General features: G+C 33.4%; 1 protein-coding gene across 7 annotated transcripts in view; it reads right to left on the reverse strand.

Annotated features, from left to right (window-relative positions):
- Nucleotides 1-25,551, reverse strand: part of HBS1L (HBS1 like translational GTPase) — an 85,240-nt gene that overhangs the window by 44,656 nt on the left and 15,033 nt on the right. For 5 of the 7 annotated variants that reach the window (XR_009738554.1, XR_009738555.1, XM_061428046.1 and 2 more), the window contains exons 3-4: nt 24,564-24,692; nt 21,568-21,762 (exon numbers count right to left, since the gene is read on the reverse strand). Coding sequence is in view for 4 of the 7 variants with exons in the window: in XM_061428046.1 (XP_061284030.1) it covers nt 21,568-21,762; nt 24,564-24,692 (324 nt within the window). In the remaining 3 variants the exon portion in view is untranslated. Of the gene's footprint in view, nt 1-15,214; nt 20,342-21,567; nt 21,763-24,563; nt 24,693-25,551 lie in introns of those variants that run through there. The other 2 variants (XM_061428048.1, XM_061428050.1) reach the window with 2 other exon arrangements.

Here is a 25,551-nt window from a genome sequence, read left to right on the forward strand (position 1 = left end):
TAAAAATGCATAAGGAAAATCCTAAAAGGATGTGGCAAAACACAAGATTTTGTCTTTGGGTAAGAAAATCATAAGTGACTTTTTCCCCTTTTACTACATTAAATATTTAGGAAAATAAGTTAATGGAGATTCGAGAAACTTTAAAAGGAAGAAATTATTTTTCATATTTATATGATTAAGACAGAAATTTACAATTTAAAATCATTCAAATCAAAACATCTAGAGTTTTAAAATATATATTTTTTAGGGTTTTTTTTAAACTGAGGTTTTCCAGGTAAATACATTTTTTGCCATGAATCATTATAGTTCCTATAAGTGTTTCAATACAGAAACACATGCAAAAAAAAAGATTTTCAAAGAAAGTGTGTTAAATTTTCAATGAAAAATTACTTCAAATAGAAAATCATTTCATTGAATCTGGGTACACATATAAATTCTAGTTACTAGATATACATTTAGAAAGCACAAGTAAGCTACAGAGAATAAATCACTTTCTTCAATATTACAACCACACTGTGATTTGTTCAGTATAAATTATTTTTTCATTTTAAGATATCCTTCATATAGCATAACCTGCCTTATCAAATCCATCACTCTGTATCCATCTCCTATGATACAGAAGAAAAAAATGTTTTATCCTAAAAAATATTCATTGGGATCAGCTTTCGATTTTCTATAAGTATCATTGAGCCAGTAATCTTAAAAATTAAAAACTTTTGATGAACAGATTTCAACTTTATATTAGGCTGGATTATATGCTTTGAAGTAGTATTCACAAAATTTTATAATCTAATATATGCAATTAATTTAAATTATATTAGGAGCAATAAGAGTTCTATCCCCTAGAAGAGCAAATGGCAACCCACTCCAGTATTCTTGCCTAGAACATCACTGTACAGTACAGGGAACTATACTCAGTATCTTGTAATAATCTACAAGGAAAAATAATCTGAAAATGAATATATATATACATATATATATATATAAAACTGAACTGCTTCGCTGTACACCTGAAACCAATGCAACATTGTAAATTAACTATAATTTTTTTTTAAAAAGATACGCAATGAGTCATAACCATCTCCAAACATCATCGTGAATCCAAAAGTGGGGCAGTCATTCCTAAATAAGAAAACTTGGTAAAATCCAATATTATCCAATATCCAAAAATGACTCCATAATAACAAATGTAATGAACTTTCAAGCAATTAGCAAAGGAAAGGAAAGGGAAACTAATGTTTTAAGAGACTGCTACATGGAACAAGCTGGGTTAAAGATGAATCATCTTAATACTTCAAGACAGAGAATATTTTTACCATTTCAAAGAAAAATTCAAGTCTCAGAGAAATCCAGTAATTTTACTAAGGTCATGCAGATACCAAATGAAAGACCTAGGTTACAAAACAGTATTAATTTAATTCAAGCACTATCATCCTTTTCTGCTATATCCCATGCTACCAGTCAGAGCATACAATCTGATGAATCTTTTCAATTCTAATGAAAATCTGAAAGAAAATACAAGTTCGACTATTTTTTTACACTTCACACAAAGACAAATTTTAGAGGAATTAAGTCTTAAACTCATATAATTTTCCCAAAAGAAAACAGAATATATACAACTTAGGCTTGATTTTTTTTTTTAATACAAGACTGCAACCTGTTTAAACAGAACCATATGAAGTTTTAAATTTTTCTGTAGAAAGAGACCATAAATAAAGAAAATGAAAAGACTGGAAACATTTACAATGTATATGCTAATAAAAGATTAATATCTGTAATATAAAAATATTTTAATAAGAAAAAGACAACCTAATTAAAAATGGGTAAAATATACAAAACTAGCAATTCACAGAACAAGTTTAACGGCAAGTGAATATATGAAAACATATTCAACTTCATTAACGAAGCAATGAGACATTAATTTCTTACCTGTCAGACTGTCCAAAATCAAGATAAATAATGACACTAACTGCTGAGGGGAGGGATGAACCATACCACCACTCATTTAGCAAAGGCTGTATCTATTGGAAAGCAAGCAGTATACCTTTAAACCCAGCAATTCCACCACAGGGATCTCTCACAGAATCAAGAGCCCCAGTTTCTAAGGATATGTACACAGATGTTCTATAAACAGAATAGTTCACAGAAACAAAAACTGGAAATAAAACTAATATCCTTCAGTATGCAATATACTGACTAAATGATAGCATAGCCATCCCACAGAATATGACGTAATTACCAAAAGAATGGGCTTCACTGGTGGCTTAGTGGTAAAGAATCCACCTGCCGATGCAGGAGACCCAGGTTTGATCCCTAAGTAGGGAAGAAACCCTGGAGAAGGAAATGTCAACCCACTCTCATATTATTGCCTGGGAAATCCCAAGAACAAGCAAGCTTGAAGGGCTACAGTCTATGGAGTCACAAAAGAGTCTGACATGACTTGGCGACTAAACAACAACAACAACAAAAGACTACATTGGAAATACTCCAGTTAATAGTGCATGACAAGGAAAATGAAAAGTATAGTACTTCTTTTCTTTTTTATAATAGTAATGAAAAATCCCTCTATGTATGTGTTTATTTTTATATATGATTATGTGAAAATAAAGAAATACATGGAAGAATTTATATCAGGCTGTTAAAAATGGCTAAGAGAGAAGATAAGTCATCTCCCAAAAAGGGCTTACATAAAAAGTAAGGGCTTTACATAAAGTCATGAATGACTTTAAAAAACCAAAAAACTCAGCGGAAGTAAATATAAGTCCCTAATGAATTAGACTTTACTATATAATCACTTTTTAAGGCACTTGTTCCTTAGATAGTAGTAAGAAAACACTTTATTTCTTTGAACCAAGTTCAATTATCACTTGTTGAGCATTCTTTATGTGCCAGACACTGTGCCAATTTTATTACATGGGTTATTTTACTTATGAGTGTGTGCTCGCTCAATCATGTCTGACTCTTTGCGGCCCAATGCACTGTGACCCACCAGGCTCCTCTGCCTGTGGAACTTTCCAGGCAAGAATACTGGAGTGGAGTGCCATTTCCTACTCCAGGGGGTCTTCCCGAACCAAGGATTGTACCTGTGTCTCTTGCATCTCCTCCACTGGCAAGCAGATTCTCTACCACTGGCACCATCTGAACTTCTAAAGTTAGGTACTATCTTCTTATGAGTGAAAGTGAAGTACAAGTGTTAGTCACTTAGTCGTGTCTGACTCTTTGTGACCCCATGGACTGTAGCCCGCCAGGCTCCTCTGGAATTCTCCAGACAAGAATACTGAAGTTCCTTCTCCAGGGGATGATCCTGACTCAGGGATCAAAGCCGGCTCTCCTGCATTGCAGGCAGATCCTTTACCGTCTGAGCCAACAGGGAATAAATGACATTTTAGACACAGGCACCATGGATACAATTTTTAGGGACACAAAAATGACTCTCATCATAGCTCCTCCCTCCCACCAAAGGAATAATCTCTCTCTCTTATCTACTCTATTAATGAATGAAAACATCAATAAGAATATAAAATCCTTCCTTTATACAATAATGCTATCAATGCTATTATGATTAACAATTAAATGAAAGAAATAAATTAGTATAATCTTCCTGAAAGTAACTTCACAGTATGTACTAAAGCATTGAAACTGTCTATACCTTTTTATCTAGCAATATCATTCTTAAAAAACCTTTTATAAAATAATTGAAAAAAAATGCACAAAAATGTTTACTGAAGTATTTTTGGTAAAATTACATTGAAAAACTTAAGTCCTACAATAGCTGTTTAGTTAGATAAAATAATAATATTATGCAGCCTAAATTTATTGGCATACCAACAAAGGTCTGAGTAGTTGCTAGGGACTTGAGAACGGGAAAATGTAGAGTTGTTAAATGAGTAGTGAGTTTCAGTTTATAAGACGGAAAAGTTCTGGAGACTGGTGGCATAATAATGTGAATATACTTAATACTACTGAACTATATGCTTAAAAACAGTGAATAAATTTCATGCTATCTGTATTTTACCACAATTGAAAACAGAATTTACCAAAGTAAAGAAAATTTTTAAGTCTGTAGTACATGATTAAGTTAAATGGGTTAAAAAATGAAGTGGCCCCATTTTTTAAAAAAAGAACTAATATGTCCTATATGAAGAAAAACATACACAAACTATAAAAGAGGACTTTAGTATATTAGAAGCATTTTATTCTGAATTTTGGCTCCACCATTCACTAGTTTTATGGCCCTGGGTACGGTGTTTAGCCATTTTCAGCCTCAGAGCCTCCTGGTGACACTAGGATTAAAAAAAAAAGAACACCCCTACTCGACATGATTTATTAAAAATTGAGTACATTAAATGTGATAAATGAATCAGTATAAAGAGTTTAGTACAATATTTGGTGTGTAGTAAGTGTTTTTCAGTGGTCATGTATGGATGTGAGAGTTGGACTCTAAAGAAAGCTGAGCACAGAACTGATGCTTTTGAACTGTGGTTTTGGAGAAGACTCTTGAGAGTCCCTTGGACTGCAAGGAGATCCAACCAGTCCATCCTAAAGGAGACCAGTCCTGGGTGTTCATTGGAAGGACTGATGTTGAAGCTGAAACTCCAATACTTTGGCCACCTGATGCGAAGAGCTGACTCACTGGAAAAGACCCTGATGCTGGGAGGGATTGAGGGCAGAAGGAGAAGGGGACAACAGAGAATGAGATGGTTGGATGGCATCATCGACTCGATGGGCATAGGTTTGGGTAGACTCCAGGAGTTGGTGATGGACAGGGAGGCCTGGCATGCTGTGGTTCATGAGGTTACAAAGAGTCGGACACAACTGAGCGACTGAATTGAACTGAAGTGCTCATCGATATTGCCTACCATTACTGTGTAAATGCATCAAAATACGAATAGTTCTGAATTCTGAATAAAGGGATTAAGTATCCACTGGCTCATTTGGACTTTCTAGTTTTACTCAATAAACACTATCATGTATTATTTAAGCATGTGCTTAAAGATGGCACCAAGCTAACAACTATTTAAAAAATAAAATTCTTCAGGATTTTTAAATCAAACAGAATTGTTGGTTTGCTTAAGGAATCAAAGACAACACAGTGACTTAAAATTTAATGAACTACAAAAGGACTTCATATTATATGACCACTAATTTACAAGGATTTAGAAACTGTTATCAATTCTCTATATAGCTATGCCAAAACCTCTAAGTAATATAGTAGAAAAATAGTTGAAAATAATTTTGAAGTACCTCACTGATGATAAAGCTGATTCCCCCAACAAGAGATTTAATTTTATTCTTAAGTTACACAAAGAACCACAAAACAAGATTAAATTTACAATATAAAAACTTGTTGCAAGTAATATATAACAATGAAAAGTGTGTTCAACTAACACAACACTGTAAATTAACTATACTTCAATTTTAAATAAATCAAAATAAAAAAAATTTTTAAAGGATGTCCAAGTCCAAAAGAACTCAATTTGAGTTACAATTTGCTCTTAATAGCTGTGAAGTATGGCAAATTATTTATTTCATATAAGCCTCAGTTTCTTCCACCTACCTCACAGATTCTTATAAAAACCAAATAAAATATATACAAAGCCTGACACAAAGTTTACCTTCAATGCATTAATTCACTTCCCTATCTCCCCTTGAGAAGTGGCAGTTTCCAGAACAGAACACTTTCAAACACAGCCACGGGAAAACACCTTGGCTATATCTGGTGCTTCTATTAAATCAGACTTAGCTCCTGAGGGACTACTATAAAATTCTAAGGAAAAGTCTAGGGTATAAATCTATGTCCCCAGTGGCTACCATATTTTTCTGCCAAAAAGTGAACATGCAATAAATGCTAGCTAAATTGAACTGTATTTATCAGTTCCCATTCTAATCCATCCTAATCCCTAGCTAAATACTTAGCAATTCTTTCTCCGAAAAAAATATTTAAAAGGATTTATAATTGCCTTGGAATGAAACAAGAAAGTATATACAAATATATGTAATCTGATTATAATTTCTATGGTTTAAAAAAAACAAGGTAATTAGGATGAAAAGAAAACTCTATTTAACATTCATGCAATTCTTACATGGTACTGGCTATACAAAGAAGACAGGCTGTTTTGAGAGTCTAAAGCAAATTATTTTTAAATTAAGCAATTAGTGCTTCAGTTTTTCCAGTGTAGGTGTATACACAAAGAGAATCTTAAGACATATCTGAGAACATTCTGAACTACTTAAGTTTTTAACTGAAATAAACCACTTCCTTTAGAAGCCCACATAATTTTAAAGCAGAAAGCCAATTAGTTCTGAAGCTTTCTGTGCAAGTATAAAATTCTTCTAACTGCTTCAATAAAATTACTCAGTGAAAAATTAATGAGAAGACTCTTCAAAGAAAAATATACTTAAAAGATGAAATCAAAAAATTCCAGCTAAATATAACTCCCTATAAAAAGATTAAAGCAAAATAAAATATATATTTAAGTACATTCATGAAAAGTTCATATAGATTCAGAACTGTTCATAACATGCTGTATTAGTAATTTTTCTTTGTAAGGTACACTTTTCAAGTTAATCATAGTCTTTACTTCAAGGATTAAAATCTCATAATATATTTGACCTGAGAAGGGAGAAAAAGAGGTTACATATCCTCCTAAAAATTTAATGTCACTATTATGTCTATTTAGTTACTTAGGTTATGCTGAAGAGAGAGACAAATAAAGCGCAGTAAGTTTAAAAAAAAAAAAAGGCCTCATTGCAAGGGTCTACAGCTCTGCTTTATCTTTAATTTCTTGTAATCTTCTCCAGGGAACAATTTGCCACTGAGAAGCAAGGCTAGACTATGACAATCATCATCTGAGTACAGTTACAAATAACACTTCATAGATATTCAAATAGTAATATACACTATAGTAGATATACACTATATGACATCTGTTTAAGAGACTATTAATACTATAAAACTAGCAAAACAATGCCTGCAAATTAACTATATCCTCATGTAAAATTAGGCTCTATTTTGTACATGAAAACTTCACTTGAAAGGTAAAACCAGAATAAATTCAAAAGGGAAAGGAAAATGATACATAAGAGGTTTCTAAACAGTATGAGCAAACCAATTCCTCTCAAGACAAATTTTAGTATTCAAGTATATTTCTCCAAATAAGGAAATCAAATATATTTCTCCAAACCCTCCAACACTTGTAAACAATGACTTTTCTTAAAGCTATGATTAATGCAATGGACATACCAATTCTAAGAACCATATAAATGCTAAACATATTTTTTTGGCCACACCACATGGCATGTAGGCTCTTACGTAAGTCTGTGACCAGGAATCAAACCTGTGCCCCTGCAGTGGAAATGTGGAGTCTTAACCACTGCTTGGCCAGGGAAGTACCTAAAATGTTAAATTTAAATTATGCGTGATTCCCTCCTATTTGTGGACCAACTACTTTTTCTTTAATGTTTACTTATTTTTAGACCAAGTATTTTTCTAAAATAATCTAAATAAACCCAGTGTTAGAAAAAGCCTCAACAGCAATCAAAAGAGTTAAAATGCTTAATTTTACAAAGAAGCGTTCATTGTGTCGAAAACTTTCTCTTCTAAGTTGGTTGACTAATTATAAAATTTTAGAGCATAAATAGTAAGATTCTTCTGCCCAGAATTTTCCTTTCAAACAAAAATAATACGTACATTTCAATTTCTGGATTTCTTTATGGAAAAAAAAATGCTACTTAGTTTTATAGTTTGGTAGTGAATCCCTCCCCTCCTGGTAGGTTTAAGGTGACAAAAAACTATCAACAGAAAACAGATTGTCCCATGATTTTAATCCCTAAATATATACTCCTTTGGCAGTTCACCCATACAAATGTATAGCAAAATTATATGATAACCTAATCTAAGGTTATTTATACTTGCTATAATGGTTCAATATTACATATGCTTATAAAATGAACTCAAATGTTATCTAAGTTAAGGAGACACATAAATATTTAATACATCACCTTAGAAATTGAAGAGTTCTAACTTATTACAGGATAAAAGGTTAACTTTCACATAGACATTAAGTTCTCATTCCAAAATTCTAAGAATACAAATATACTGAGGGATTTCCCTGTTAGTAGAGTGGTTAAGAATCCACCTTCCAATGCAAGGGATATGGGTTTGATCCCTGATTAGGCAACTAAGCCCATCATACTCAATGCTACAACCACTGAGCCCAAGCACGCTAGAGCTCAAGTGCTACAACTAGAGAAGGCCCGGTGTGCCGCAACAAAGCGCATGCACACCTCAGAGGGCCCAGTGCAGCCAAAACATATGTGTGTCTATATATACTCCCAAATAAGCGTAATAAAAAAAAGCTTTCTCCTAGACTTCAGTGGTATGTTACCACAAAGACAGGATGCTATGGTCAGGGGAATTATTATACCTAAGCATCAAAGCTTTTGGAACAAGGTCTGTCCTATCACATACCCAAAAAGAAATTATTCACAAACTTCTCAAGTTATCTAGCTTCACAGCTGTTTGGGGCATTTAATCTAATCAAGTGTTGCTGGGAAGACTGTTGTTATTTAGTTGCTAAGCCTGACTCTTCTGAGACCCCATGGACTGTAGCCCACCAGACTCCTTTGTCTACGGGATTTCCCAGGCAAGAATATTGGAGTGGGTTTGTTGGAAAGATATATCCAGTTAAAAAGACAAAGTAAAGCTGTTTCTCTCACTTTTCCCCTCAAAAAACATACCCTCCCTACACATCCACACACACACACACAAACACACACAATAAAAGAAAAGATGATAAAAAACAAACAGAAGAAAAAAGTAAAAAATAAGCCAGCAGAGCTTACAAGAAATACAGATTGAAAAAAATCAAAACAAAAAATACAACTACTTTCAGAAATTTAAAAAGCCATGCTAGAAGTATATATGATAGAAAACTGTAGAGCAATGTCTGCAAGACCCTCCAGAAAAAAAAGACAAACCAAGGACTATTATTTCTAATGCAGATATACGTCACAGTATCATTTTAATATATTCAACAACTTGGGGAAAATTTCAAATGAATATTTTGGGAAGAGGGGAAGGTGAGAGATGGAAAAGATGTCAAATAAGTGATAAATAGAGGCCTAACCACGAGAAACCAATCAAGCTTAATATAACTACAGTTGGTTAAAAACTAAGGAAAATTTGAGTACAAAATCTAAGGAAAGTGTTAAAATTTTTGGTACTACATTAAATAATATGACTAAAATCATCAGGAGATAAAAGGAGAGAAGAGGTCAAGTATGAAAAAGTATAACTCTGATGAGCTCAACTTTTAAAGTAAGGACTCATCAAAGAACTGATTAAAGTTAGTAATTCAGTTAATAAGGTTTAAAAAAGAGGTATAAATACTTTCCCTAAAAACTTAAAATATTAATAAAAATTATAAGAGGAGATGAAGTATGTGTGTCAATTTCTTCATCTTTCATGAGAGAGCAGCACATACATACATACTGTTTAAAGTTGACAAATTTTTTAGAAATGGTAACATGTTATTATTCTGTAAAATTTGAAAAGTAACAGAAATATATTTTGGATTAGTCAGACAGAATTTATTACTGACATTAGCCTATGAAATAATGATAAAACTACATTGGACAACAAAGAAAAACTGAATAAACTTCAAAAAGTAAAATGTACCAACCACATTCTCTGATGACAGCACAATGAAATCAAAAATTATAACAAAAATAGCAAATAAAAATCCCACAGCAAACTGGGATTTAAGAAAAAAAGAACACTTCGATTCTTGGCTTAAAAAGAAAATCAAAATTAAAATGGGGATTATCCAGAAAATAACAATAGCTCTAAAAGAACACAGAAAATAGTAACTAAAAGAATCCACGTTACAGCAAATACAGTTTTCATAAGAAAAACAGTAGCTATAGAGACAAAAGTTAAGAAAGAGAGAATGGGAACAATGCATATCAACTTCAAGGGAGTAGGGAGAAACAAGAAAAGTACAGGACTCGGATTTCAATCTAACAATATATTTCTTAGAACAAAAACAAATACCAGAAATGTGTAATACAAAATGCTACCTTCTGTTGAATCTAAATGGCAAGTTCATAAGTACTTGATACATTATTCTCTGTGTTTGACATTTCATAAATGACTACTGGAGAAGGCAATGGCACCCCACTCCAGTGCTCTTGCCTGGAAAATCCCATGGATGGAGGAGCCTGGTAGACTGAAGTCCATGGGGTTGCTAGGAGTCGGACACGACTGAGCGACTTCACTTTCACTTTTCACTTTCATGCACTGGAGAAGGAAATGGCAACCCACTCCAGTGTTCTTGCCTGGAGAATCCCAGGGATGGGGGAGCCTGGTGGGCTGCCATCTTTGAGGTCGCACAGATTCGGACACGACTGAAGCGACTTAGCAGCAAATGACTACTAGTAGACAATGTTTGCTACAATGCAAAACAAAATCATCTGTCAACCAGACAAAATAGATCATTTTCAGAAAATTAAAACTTCCCAAGCTGACCTTAGAATATTGAGAAAGATAATTCCTATCATAAAACAAATAATTTCACTGCCCTTCAAATTATAAGAATAAAGAAAATTCTAAATTCTCTAAAAAACTATCACAAGAGAAACCAAAACATGACAAACAACACATACACACAACTGTATAATTTTATGAACATACAAAACAATTTTAAATAAAATATTTTCAAATAAAATCCATTCCATTAAAAAAAAAAATTTACCACGACCAATTAGGAATGTTCCAGTATTACAAGACTAGGCCAATACTAGAAACTCCATTTAATAATGTAATGTTTAGTGCCTAATGAAGACAGATTATTTTTTTCTCACCTTTGACTGTGTGGATCACAATAAACTGTGGAAAATTCTTAAAGAGATGGGAACACCAGACCACCTTACCTGCCTCCTGTATGCAGGTCAAGGGGCAACAGTTGGAACTGGACATGAAATGGACTGGTTCAAAATTGGGAAAGGGGTATGTCAAGGCTCTATATTGTCACCCTTATTTAACTCCTATGCAGAGTACATCATGTAGGAATGCCAGGCTGGATGAATCACAAGCTGGAATCAAGATTGCTGGGAGAAATTTCAGCAACTTCAGATATGCAGATGATATCACCCTATGGCAGAAAGCAAAGAGGAACTAAAGAGCCTCTTGATGAAGGTGAAAAAGGAAGAGTGAAAAAGCTGGCTTTTATAATCAACACTGAAAAAAGGAATATCACAGCACCTATTCCAATCACTTCTTGGCAAATAGATGGGGAAAAAATGGAAACTGGGACAGACTTTATTTTCTTGGGCTCCAAAATCACTGCGGATGGTGACTGTGGACATGAAATTAAGGGACACTTGCTTCTTGGAAGAAAAGCGATAACAAACTAAGACAATGTATTAAAAAGCAGAGACTTCACTTTGCCAATAGAGGTCCATACGGTAAGAGGTATGGTCTCTCCAGGAGTCATGTACTGATATAAAAGTTGGACCATGAAGAAGGCTGAGTGCCCAAGAATTGATGTCTTCGAACTGTGGTGCTGGAAAAGACTCTCAAGAGTTCCTTGGACAGCAAGGAGACTAAACTAGTCAATCCTAAAAGAAATCAACCCTGAATATTTATTGGAAGGACTGATGTTGAAGTTGAATCTCCAATACTTTGGCTACATGACGTGAAGAGCCAATTCACTGGAAAAGACCCTGATGCTGGAAAAGACTGAAGGCAGGATAAGAAGGGGACAACAGAGGATGAGATGGTTGGATGGCATCACTGATTCAAAGGATATAAGTTTAAGCAAACTCTGGGAGATGGTGATGGACAGGGAAGCCTGGCACGCTGCAGTCCATGGGGTGACAAAGAGTTGGACACAACTTAGCAAATGAACAACACTAAATGAAAAAGAAGACTAAAAAACAAGACAGCCTATAAGATATTTAAAATTAACAGTAATATAAAGCTACAGTAATTGAAAATTTGATACTGGCACAGAACAAGACAAAGAAATAGAATAGCACAGAGTCTCAAAAAATGCAAAACAGATGGAGAGAGGAACATTTAGCGTCCGTCAAAGATGGTATTTCAAATCAGGTTAAAAAAGAAAAAGGACATGTAATACAACAAAAAGTAACTGTGAAAAATGGAGCTATTGAAAAAGAAAACATGTTGGAAACTATGTTTCTTCCTTACCCACTACAGCAGCTAAATCAAACACTCAAATGTTTTTTTAAAAAAAGAGAGAGAACCTGCTAAACACAGAGAAGAAGCAATTTTTTTAAAATTATCTTGTAGTAAAGTAGAACTTTCAAACAAAAACCCATAAAAGATTAGTAAACTTTAATATACTTTATTATTAATATTAAATATTCTATATTATGAATATCAAATTATTTAATCGTTTATTAATTTGTTATAAATTTTAATATGAATTAGAAACTTTTAATATAAAATGTTAATATTTATATATATAAAATCAACAATTTGTCTTATAAATGATCTAAAAGATGACAAAGAAAAAATATTTTCCATGCACATAACAAAAGGATTAATTTTCTTAGAATTTAAATATAAAAATCAAATATATTAAATACACAAACACATATATTCCTAGAAGTCATTATGAAGGAGAGCCAGCAGAAAAATCGTAAAAGATTAGGAATAGGTAGTTCTAAGAAATACAAATAGATTCAAACGTATGACAAAGTAGTCAGTTTCACTCATTTAAGACATATAAACAAATGATAAGAATACTTTCCAATTATCAGGTTGGCATAATACCCAAAAGAGCAATAATCCTTTCTGTGAGAATTTGAACAAAACGCACTCATAAACTTGTGTGGAAAGGAAATTAGCACAGGTTCTATTAAGGACAATTAGACAATATCTATCAAAAATTTTAAAGTATATACTTATGGGCCTAGAAAATCAATCAGTAGAAACATAGGATGTTCATTCAGGAGTCAGTAGTGATAGCAAGAAAATGTTAACAGGGACTATTTAATGCATAAACATATGGAATTCTACACGGCTTTTAAAAAGAATGAGATTGATGTCTATATGCTGGTAAGGAAAAACCTGCAATATACTTAGCATGCTAAGTGACACAGATATTCAAGTGTTACAGTATCCTCCCATTTGTATAATGATATGTATACAAATTTGATATGTCTAACACACAAATAGTTCCAGAGAAATATAAAATATTTTTTTACAGATTTGCTTTACAGCTTCCTCTCGGGGAATAAGATGTGGGACAGTATTTAAGACTGAAACTCACTTTTTACTTTAAATTCTTTCCTACACGTATGTGCCAGATATATTTATTCTAAGCTGGGAATATAGCAATAAAGACGTTCCATTCATAGAAGTTGCATTGTGGTGGGGGGATAGGGGGATTACAAAGAACAGGAGGGAAATAAAACTGTGCGCACACACAATGACAGATGATATAAGGGTTGTGAGGAACAGTAAAGCAGGGTTATCAGAGAAAGGGGCAGAGGTTATGATTTTACATGAGGTGGAAGTAAAAAGGAATACGGTGAATAATGGGTACACAAGATGGTTCCCCTATCCCAGGATTAGGAGTAAAGTGATATATAAACCACAGCCTCAAGATCTAATTGCCAGGAGGGGAAAGGGCAAAGCACTATAGAAGCAGAGGAAACTCAGGTAGGTGTTCTTGGGTGGATTTGGGTAGTGGGTGACACAAAGAGAAACCAGATGACAAAAGGTCTTACAATAAAATGAAGGGTTTAAACAGGGCAACAGAAAATTAGAACTACATTTCGGAAAATTCACTCTACCTGTATTGTAGAAAGTGTCTGAGAGAAAATTAACTGAGAAGTAAAGAAGCCAGTTAAATATTTTAGGAATTCTGCCCACGCTAATAGTCTTTAAGAGAAAAAGCAGTAATAAGAGCAAAGAATATGGATCAAAAAATGGACAATCAATCTGTACTTGAGGATTCCATATTCATGGATTCAGCTATCACTAAAAACCATGACTTTCAGCACTTTTGCAGTCTCTTGTGGACAGTGTAGAACAGTAAAAAATTTTACTAGCCTAACATGCATGTTCCCAACTGAGGTCAAATAATATGCATTCTGCCTTCTTGTTTCAACTCTCATAAAGCAGTATCCTTTTTCATGACCTCTTAAATGCCACATTTTTCACCCTGTGATATCAGTTGGTGATTCTGCTGTTTAAAATGGTCCCCAAGAGTAGTCTGAAGCACTGTCTAGTGTTAAGCACAAAGCAGCTGTGATGCACCTTACAAATTAAAAAGATGCATATAGATAGTGTTAGGCATTAAGTTATAGTGCTACTGGCTATGAGTTCAATTTCAATGAATCAATAATATATCAATAATACATATTAAACAAAGTGTCTTTAAACATACATAAAACAAGGTCATGTATTGATTGATTGACAAAAATGTTGTGACCAGAGGATCACAGGAACCTAACCTTGTATTTCTTATGGGAGCAATGGTTCAGTTTTTGCTAAGTCAGTGTCTGCCTTTCATTCAGTGTTCACTCATTTATGACTTTATAAAATATAACTACCACAAATAAGAACAATCCACTGTATATGTACACACATATAATTACTTATTAGTAAAGAAGAATCAATAGGACTGGAATCAATTACAGGGCTTCCCAGGGGCCTCAGTGGTAAAGAATCTGCCTGCTAAGGCAGGAGACTTGGATTTGATCTCTGGGTCGGGAAAATTCCCCAGAAAAGGAAATGGCAACCCACTCCAGTATTCTTGCCTGGAAAATCCAATGGACAGAAGAGCCTGGCAGGCTATATAGTCCATGGGGTCACAAAAGAGTTGGACACGATTTAGCAACTAAACAACAACAATCAATTATAAGAAGTAAATGAGGAAGCAAAATCAACGATGATGCTACCCAGGTTTCTGGCTTGAGCAACTGGGAAGATGCTGATATTGCTAATAAAGAGAGGAAACAGGAGGAGGTCGCAGCTTGGATCAGGAAGACAAAGATGTCAGCTTCGGAGAGTGTAATGTCATGCATCCCATACACACTGCAATAAATATAACTATGTGTTTAAGTACCCATTTTCCCATCCCATTTGAGAATCACATCTTTGATCATCTCCAGCTATGTCCTATAACTAGAAGGATGCTTTCCTTTAAGTCATATAAACCAGGCATGTCAACATCAGAAATGTGTACTTTATCAAATGTTTTATTTTCCACTGCCACCTTTGCAATTATATTATCCATATTCACCATAATCTATACTTTAAGAATGTTTCTATGTGAGTCCTCAAAAGTAAAAATACAAATTCTACCTTTTGGAAAATAAGAATTCTAAATGACAAATATCTTCAAAGAAAGTCTGCACAACCAGGTAGTGCATTTTTCAACTTGTTTACAGAAACCTTTATCATAAATTATTAAAATATCACTCTGAAATATTAAGCTTATATAAAAAATCCTAATGGATAAATTGTGATGTTTTCACACCTGATTTTAGAAAACCCCAGAATTATAATTTATTCCGATGTGGCTTTTACAAAAATGTATACGTACATTCAAAATGTGACAAATCTTTTGTATCCTAGAAATTGAAATTACAATATACAACTGCATACACTGAGCTTTATATAATTACAAAAGAAAATTAATAAAGGATTTGTATCAATCCCTCCCTATCTAGTCAGCATTACCTTCATTTATAAAATAGAAAACAATTTCTAGGGTACTACTAAACTGATTTTACAAGTAAATATACACTTGTATGAACACCAAACAGAAACCTGATACACAGTTATTCCTCAGTGTATAACTGTGTGCTTGCTAATTTGCAATGGTCCGCATATTTAAAAGCACTGGACTAGTTTTACCCTTGGTATGGCAATTAATTGTATGATCTCCCACTGACCACAAGAAATTAAATATAGTACACTGCGAACAGTTATTACTATTTATATGAGGGGGGAAAAGGCTGAAAGAAAAGTTCAAGAAAGAAAGATTCAAAGCTAAGGCAGGGGTGGGGGTGGGAAGAGGTTAAAATACCAGTTCAGTAACTAGGAAATAGGAAAAAGATAGAACTAAGAAAGAAATGATAAGCAAAGTGTTCTGTACAGAAGTGATACCTTGTTCTTTGCAATTAATGGCAAGAACCATAACCAAAAAGACCAACCAAATGCAAGACAGAAAAACATCTGTGAACAACAGCTCTTTTAAAAAATCAAAAAAAGTGAAGAGGAAAAATGGTCATTTCAAACATCTTGTATTTTGTATCATTTAGAATATAATTACAACATTATTTCTATTCTTAAAGTATGCTATTAATATTTGAGCATAACACAAATAAAAATGGCTCTGCACTTGGAAAATAGACCAAAAACACTTAGCATACCTGAGCTACCAAGACAGCAGTCAATCAGTAAACAGCAGCTGGTGCAGAAGATGCACTTAGTGCAAGCAACTGTCCTCACTAGGAAAATATCCATGAATAAGCAGGCACTAGTCTCTTTACCCCCTGGAGAAGGAAATGGCAACCCACTCCAGTATTCTTGCTGGAAAATCCCATGGATGGAGAAGTCTGATAGGGTACAGTCCATGGGGTCTCTTTACCAAAGGCTAATGGCCAAAAACAGAAGGGACAGTGGGTCTTCTTGGTCCCACTCTCTGAATCTCAGAGACTGTGACACTTCCTTAGTCAATGGGGCAAGTGCCTGTCAGGTATGTGCCTGACGGACCAGTAGCCATCACAACAGAAATACAGAGACCTATTTAAAAATTGTTACCTTCCCTATCACCTTGTAATATAGAATATTTTTCCCCTAAAATCATAACATCATAAATAGAAGTCACAATCCTGATCATCCAACAAAGGGAGATCTAGTTCACGCTACAAGACCTACTATATGGCTTTAAAGTATTGTATTTCCACTTGAAAATTAGTTTGTTATAAAAGATAATATAAAAGTAATGCTGTTCGATTTCAATATGGATTAAATATGTATTTGTGGATTTATGTGCAAAGGGACCACTTGGGCAGCATTTAATCTATCAAGAATTATTGTCAGTTCTAAACAAACACTTAGAATACAATTCACTTCTAAACTGGAGACTGCCTACAGTATATAAATCTAGTTGATGAGTCATAGACTAATAGTTCAAAATTACTAAAATATCCAATTAAAGTTCAAGACTAGAAAAACAAAATCAGCAGTTGGGGTAATTCAAACTTCAAAACTGATCACAAAATATAACTTGTAATTCATATGATCTAAGCATCAGTAGGATACGCACTGAAATCTGCAGTTAGAAACAAAAAGTGAAGATGTCACAAAGTGTTTAGTCAAGAACAACAAGGACATAAGGCTGGCTTAAGCTTTCCCACCAAAACACTGGATATAAAAACATCATATACAACTAAAAATACTGGGATATTGGGATGTCATTCTGAAAATAAACAGAAACAAGAAATATTTTAAAAAATTATCAAACACAGATTAAAGTAGTAGTCAGAGAAAATATTTTTTACTGGGAAAATATAGCTATTTTGTTCTCATTAAGAAACAACATTTTATAGACTACTTTTTTCCTGCAAGAAATAACTAATAACATTATCTTCTAACAAAAAAGGTGCTAATTCCTAATCTGCAATATTCCTTGGTATTCCTAATTACTAGAAAATACAAATTAAAAATTCAAGTTGGCCAGGTGTTATTCCCAGCATTAGTAATTCCTTTCATTCTACTGATTTCTTTAAGGGACCGATTCTCAAGTAGAAGTAACCCATCAGAATTAACTGGGGACCATCCTGAAAATACACATTTCCAAATGTCATCCCTCAGAAATGACTCACCATGTCTGGAGTGAAGTCACAATAGCTACATTTTGAAAATAATTTCCCCAGTGATTCTGACTGCTAGTTGAGGACGACTGCTTTAAGAGATGAATTACCTACTTGTTCTGCTCACTAGAAGAGATCTTACTAGGTCAACTACTGCTGAAACTTTGTCATTATAGCACACAGAGCTGTCTAGTAGCAAAGAGTTAAAGTCCACATTTCATTACTTATAGTAAAAAGAAAAACAAAACAAAACATGAAAGAGATCTGGTAGATTACTCAAGGAACATGCAACCATACTTGAAAAGACCTTCTACATATTTATTTTAAAGTGTTCATTTAGGACAAATGGTTTTGAAAATGTATAAAAATAAATTATGTATTAATCCATCTTCAATATGTACATGGTCCCTTAAAAGGATTTATATTTTATATCATGAAAAATGTTATTTCAACAACCTAACAGTATTCTTAAAAGTTAGGAATTTTAAGATTTTCTAATAGAAAAGTTTTAGTATTCACTGGCAGAAAAATAATCAAACTTGGAATGATTTCATTAATATTTCAAAATATAATACTGTCTTGGCTATGCCATGCCATATATCACAAGAAAAATCTTTATCACTAAACTATACTAATCCCAAGTGGTAGCATTTTCATTTAAGAACAAAGCACAAAAATATTTTATAAAAGAAAATGTCTCATCATAAAAATTTTCAAAGCTGAATGCTTTAAACAAAAATAGCTGAGGTTTGATTTCACAATATCAAGTTATCATAAGCACTTTGTAAACATACACCTATTACAGGCTATCAACTTAAAGCCAGTTATCACTAAAAGAAGATATAGTAAAAAGAAATTTCAGTGCAAAAGCATATATCAACTAAATTTATCAACTGACTTAAGACAATTTTAATATAAATTTCACAACTTAAATCCCGTAATATAAAGTAACCCTATAAAAGCTTAAAATTAAATTAATTTAAAAGAAAAAGCTCTACAACAGTTAGCAAGTTTTCCTTTTGTTACTATTCTCTAGTAAAAGCTTTCTTTTGATTAGCTTTCACAATGTCATCAGGAGATGCTGATTTGAAGTCAAACGGTGTTATTGCTATAAGAGGACTTATATCTTTGTCTTTTACGTCTTGGACTTGTCTACTATAAAGAAAAGCCTTATAGAGATCAAGGGTACGTCGCTTGCAGCTTTTCAATGGGTAACGAAGACACAGGGTTGAAGCGAAAGCTGAAGGTCTGGCAGCAAGGGCTTTGGTCCAAGAGAGAGAAAAAGGTGGTTTCCTAGGCAGAGAGCTTTTACTGTTTTTCTTATTATCCTTAGCAGAATTGGAATTTTTCCCTAATTTTGAACTTAGAACTTTAGTTTCTGGTATTGGAGCAACTGATTGGTCTACTACAGGTTTGGGAACAAAATCTGGGGCTTTTATGAGGACACTAAGATCAATATTTGAGTCTATTCCAGGTGACCTCATTTCAGATAAACTGAGCATACAGGAATCTTTCCTAATCTGAGGGTTGTCTATATCAATCGTTTCTGCAATCAAATCAGAAAGTGACAAATTCTCAAGGTCTCTTGTCGGAGAAGCTTTACAAAATGCCAAAGATGATAGAGATCCTGTTAACTCTGATATTCCAGTTGAAGACTGATACCGATTTGCTAGTTGTGACAAGGGAAAAGATCCCAAACTGAGATCTGTGAAACTGGAAGATGGTTGGTGACAAAAATCAGGTAAAGTAAAGCACTCGCTTGGATTGTTTTTCTTGTGTTCCTCAAACAGTTCAGCTAGGGATGGACTTTCACACTGAGAAAACTGCAAGTTGTCACTCTTTAATATGCAATTCTTATTACTTTGTTCAACTGAAGAAACAATTCCAACTTCAGTCGTTTTACTAGCATTTAAATTATCAAGAGCCATATTTTCCAATGAAGGATTATTTAAACTTCCTAAACTGTTCTGTACTGGAATGTTTTGCAAATCAGGTACTGAATCATTCTGAATAGTTGATGAGTTATTAGGTGCTGTGTTTTTTATCATTAAGGATTTTAAATCTGGTATGCCTTTGAAGGCAGAATCATCTTTGGAAATACACTCAGACACATGAGGTCTTAACAAATTACCATCTAGACTCTTTGAAGGTAGACTCTCCACACTATCTGTGGGTGGTAATCTGACTGATGGCTGACTTTTATAAGAATCTCTTGGCATATCATTGATTAGGTCAGCTAGGGACAGCTCTTTTGTTAACTTACATGATTCTAATTTCTTTTCACTTTTAGGTCTGTCAAGTTTCTTTTTTTTATGGAGTAAATAGTGACTTGGTATAACAGAGGAATTATGATATAATCCATATTTTGCTACTGGGCCAGAAAAATCAAAGGATTTGCTGCTGCAATCCAAATGGTTTGCAGACTGAGGACAAGAGCTGTGAACATTATCAGCTGAAACTTCAGAGGAAGATAATAAGACTCCTTACCTTACAAGAGCCATTAATTTTCAGATGAATAGGTTGACATATGCAGAAGACAGTCACAGCAACCAAAAGGAAACATGAAATGAGGCATTTAATTACTAAATGTTTCTTTTTGATTATGACATGAATAAAGTGATACTTGATCATTATTTAATAAAAAGTGAACATTCTAAAAAAAAAATAAAGGATTTTACCTTCCTTTAACCATCTTAAGTGACCTTCATACTTTGTTCACTGATATATACAAAGGTAATTACCAAGTTAGTAAATGTGCTAATATTTACAAATTTATGTGAGGTTTTAAGTTATTCATAATCAGAATTTCTCAAATTCAAAACATCTAAAATATCAATGGAAAGAACTAGGTTCATCTATATTTTTAATGTATTAAAAACAGGTAAACAAATAGTACCATGTAACTTCTACTGTGATCTGGGGTAACCTATTAATACAGTTGTCACATTATAGACTTATACTACAGGTCAGTTAAAACTGAATCCCGGTGCTCCCCCCCAAAATGAAAAAAAATTTTAATTTACATAAAACAACCCTTATTTCATAGTAACAGGCTGCACATAATTTCACTGTGGCAAAAATCTAGACTCCAGGTTATAAGAAATATCAAACCAGTTAACAAATCACCATGCTTCTACTGACAGATATTATACCACTTAAGATAATTAGTTCCTTTCTCAAGTGGCCTAAGTTATAAATTTAACCTCAAATTCTAAACATTTAAAATTAAAGATCTGGCTATGAAATGAAAGAGTAGTAGAATTATAATACTTAGGATATTTAAGTAAAACTAAATTATATTCATAAAATACTATAAGCATAGGAGGGATTTTTTTGACATTGCCTGGCTATTAATTTCCATCTCCCAACCCTTTAGTTAAAAAAAAAAAAACACCAATAATCAAAAAGATCAAGACACTAACAAGAAGCAAAAAGTGTTTTGTCTTGCTTTTATCTAATTTTATTTCCCTTATATTCTGTCAGTTGCAAAAATAAGCAGGAAAATGATCAAAAAATAGGCTTTAACAGACTGAAGAGAACACAGCCAATCAGCTTAAAAATTCACAAACTGCAAAATCAATTGATAACAATCAAGAATTATTGTAACATGTAAAAATTTCTATCCATTTTTCTTAACAGTTCGATCAAAATCAAAGCCTCTTTTAAAGCATTAACTGTAAAACTAAAAGAGAACAAGTAAAAGCATACCTTTTGCTATCTTTCCTGTAGATATTGCTCCCTCACTCCTGACTTTCAAATTCTGCACTTTATCTTGCTCCAGAACCACTGACAAAGCCTTCTGCACATCAAACTTGTTCTTCAGAACTGCTTCAATCAATATGTCATCTGGCACAGCATCTCCAAGTACCTCTCTCATGTGATCAAGGCATGAATAAAGACGAGCTAGAACAGACAACAATAATTAAAAGCTATACTCAGTGGTGTCATGAAAGATTCCTGAATCTTCGAAACCGAAACAAAGGATTTGTAATTACAGTAGGATGTTCATTTCTTGTAATCTGCCTTGGCAAAAATTACAATGACTATATTTTTATCCACAGTATACCTAGCTTCCCTGATTAGAGGAACAATTTCAATAACCACTATAATAAATGTCTCCAAAGTAATACTGATTAATGCTTGAAAAAAGTGTCAATTGTGAATCTGTCTGCAATGCAGGAGACGCAGATTCGATCCCTGGGTCAGGAAGACCCCCCTGGAGGAGTGCATGGCAACTCACTCCAGTATTCTTGCCTGGAAAACCCCATAGACAGAGAAGCATGGCAGGCTACAGTTCAGAGGTAGCAGAGTCAAACCTGACAGAAGCAACTGAGCATGTACCCACACACGCACAAAGTCTATTTCAGTCAATGAGGATGATGAGGTCCATACTGATGATCTTTTACATGTGTAGAAAGGGTTAATTTTGAAAATATTTCTAACTTACTAGTGAATGGACAAGATAATTTGGTACAAAAATGCCATAAAAATTAGGAAATCCAGTAGATTAATGAGGAAAATGAACATTCATTTTAAACACAAACATTTAAATCTGGGTGACTAAAATCTTTAAGGATGTTAATTTTCTGATGACTATTTTATAAAAAGTAATTACTAATAATATTCATTAATAATGGAAGTTCCATGAGAGCAAAGGCTTTATATCCCTAGATCTTAAAATAATATGTGAGACTACTGAATAAAAATGCATCAACATATTAACTTATATTTGTATAATAGGTGACAATTTTTAAAATACTTTACACACATACACATATCTTCTGTAATCCTCACAGTAACTCTATGACTTAAGATATATCAAACTACAAGTCATAAAGAGGACTGAAAATCATGGCACTACTTAGTTTAGCAGTAATCAAAATAAAACTCAAGTTTTCAGATTCCCTAATCCATGAAATCAGTCCACAGAATGCATTTTACATTACATTTTACATGCTTACATACTGAACAAGGAATCTACTGGCAATATCCTTTTTTCCCCCAAGTATATAATACTTTCTCCGCTGCTCTTTTTTAATTATTAAAAGTAAATTCTTCAAATATTTGGGTAATTCTGCTTTGCTTTAGTCCAAAATTAATTTTAGGCTAATAAGCTAAACTTGAAAAATTATGCCTATTTCATAAAAACATGAATTACTAAAACTGGAACAGAATACTTAGTATATAGCTAGCATCATGGTCTATTCTAATTAATTATAGCAACTGTTGTCCACACATACACAAAGGGTAGAGATATGAAGTCAGGCTATGTTGGTTCACATCCAAATGCCACTTACTAAGCAGTACAACTACCCCCAAGTGACTTGGTGTCTCATTTTCCTCCCGTATAAAATGAGGACAATAGCTGGCCTATCTCATAAGGCTGTCATGAAGATTAAATATGCTAATACATGAACAGCACTTAGAACAGGACCCAGAAAGCAATTAGTAGAGGCTAGTTACAATCACTACTATTGTTGCCATGCAATTTTTTTCATGCAATTATTAATACTTACATATGTCAGGTGGGAATGATTAACTTTCATTCTCAAACATAACTCTGAATTTCATACCTCCTTAATCATTCTGAGGCACAGCAGAGAAAGTATAAGACTTCTACTTTATTCCTACCTTCTCCCCCCCTACAATGACAACTGTACACACTCTTTGAAAATATAATCAAAACTATGGAAGAATTTATACAGCAGTTCGTCTATGAACTTTTATCCCACTTGTCAAATGTATCTGCAAAGTTGATATAGAAATTTTTTTAATTCTCTGTTGTTTCCCTTTCTGCTTTCTAATTTTGTCTGTCTGTGCTTTCTCTCTATTTTTCTCGGTTTGGGTTGCAGCTGACATATATTGTACCGATTTACGCAAAGATCAACTCTCAGATTTATATACTTCCCTCCTTCCTGTTTTCAAATTGTTATAAATTTTCAATTTAAAAATATTCATAGAACAAAGCCAGAGAAAGAGTACACTCCAGAGAAAGAGCAAACAAGCTGAGCCCGGCTCAGCACCAACAGAGAGCACTACTTTTATACCTGATGATCTTGGTTCTACAACACTATTCATCAACCTATGACGGGAGCAGTATGTCTGAAACTGTCACATTTGAAATTTATTCATAAAAGATGAAAGCCAAAATATAAAATATCTTTGTTAAAATGTTTAAGAGAACTAAGAAGAAGCAAACTCAGAACCAAAGCCATTACCGTTTACAAGTTCTATCTTGAAATTTAATTTATATGACTGTGACCAATCAGGACATTTGTATAGTGTTACTCTGAACTTATTATTATTTTTAATAAAAACCAGTCTTTTGGAACCTAACATTTTCCAAGGAAATGAGCTTCTGTAATCTAACCATAAGCTCTACATACAGCTTATAAAACAATAAATACTGATAAAAGAAAACGAATCACGGAAGTTTCTCTCCTAAGAAGATTTCAATCACAAATTCCAGTTACTGAATAACAGCCACACAATCAATTTTTCAACCATATAGTTAACCATATAGTCTTCACAAAACATAATTAACAAAATGTAAATTTTCCTTGAAGATACAAGATATAATGGTAGTTCATACCAATTCTACCCATGATTAATATTATGAACAATAAAACTGATAAATAACATTGGTAAATCTCAGTAAATTATTAATCATTTTCAGATAAGAAACAGACTAATTCTTACTATACCTTGATCAATTCCACTTAGCTGATGATTCACAAGAGAACTGGAGAATTCTTTCAAATCTTCATAATCATATTCTTCTACAGGTTCAACAGCTGAAGGTTTGTCACGTCGTGAGTAAATAAACTGAGCAGCTAGAATATAAAACGATGGAAGAATGCTGTGCTATAACCATTTCCCATTAACTTTTTTTTTTAACAATACAAAGTAAAAATTAAAGATTCTGACCTCCTACCTAAAGTCATTTGCCCACAGTCATAATACTGGATGAAAAGAGAAAAAAACTAAGACAAAATATATCATACCCCAAATTCTGCCCAAATGTCCTTCTAACCATTTGCTAATCTCTTCTAATGGTCTTCATTCTTCTCTATCTCATAAACACAGAGCTTACTTTCTCCACAGTTCTCAAAAATTATCTTTCCTAATATCTCATGCTTGCCTACTACTCTAGCTTCCCTGAAATTTTCTTTTCTATGGTACAAACATTTTAAACTCATATCAAATTTGCTCATTTGCATAATTAAGAATACTAAAAACAGACTAGTTCAATTTTCACTTTCCAGGAACTACTAATTTTGCTTGAACCCAAGAGCTGACCAAAATCATAGGCCTTAACTTTTAAACAATTTACACTTCAATCATACACTGACACGGTATTAGTGCCACACACCTAACTTTCAGACAGAAGTCTGTGCGACTCTACAGACTGGCAGTATAATTACTCAACACATAACTGCACATCATATATTTCATTAAGAGGCAGAAAAACAAAATATCAAAGTGATAACATATGTTTGAATATCATATACAAAAATACAAGTGGCCAAAGGAGAAAAGCATCAAGCATGCCCAAAGTGTTCACTCTTTTACATCAACTGGATGCCCACTGAACTCAATTCTTCAAGTGTGTGTTCACAGTTGTGAAGGAATAAAATTAAAGTATTAAGTTTAAGACGGATAAAAACATCAATACAGTATTCTAAGGCAAGG

The sequence above is a fragment of the Bos javanicus genome, chromosome 9 (assembly GCF_032452875.1).
Source record: "Bos javanicus breed banteng chromosome 9, ARS-OSU_banteng_1.0, whole genome shotgun sequence".
Classification (NCBI taxonomy): Eukaryota; Metazoa; Chordata; class Mammalia; order Artiodactyla; family Bovidae; genus Bos; species Bos javanicus.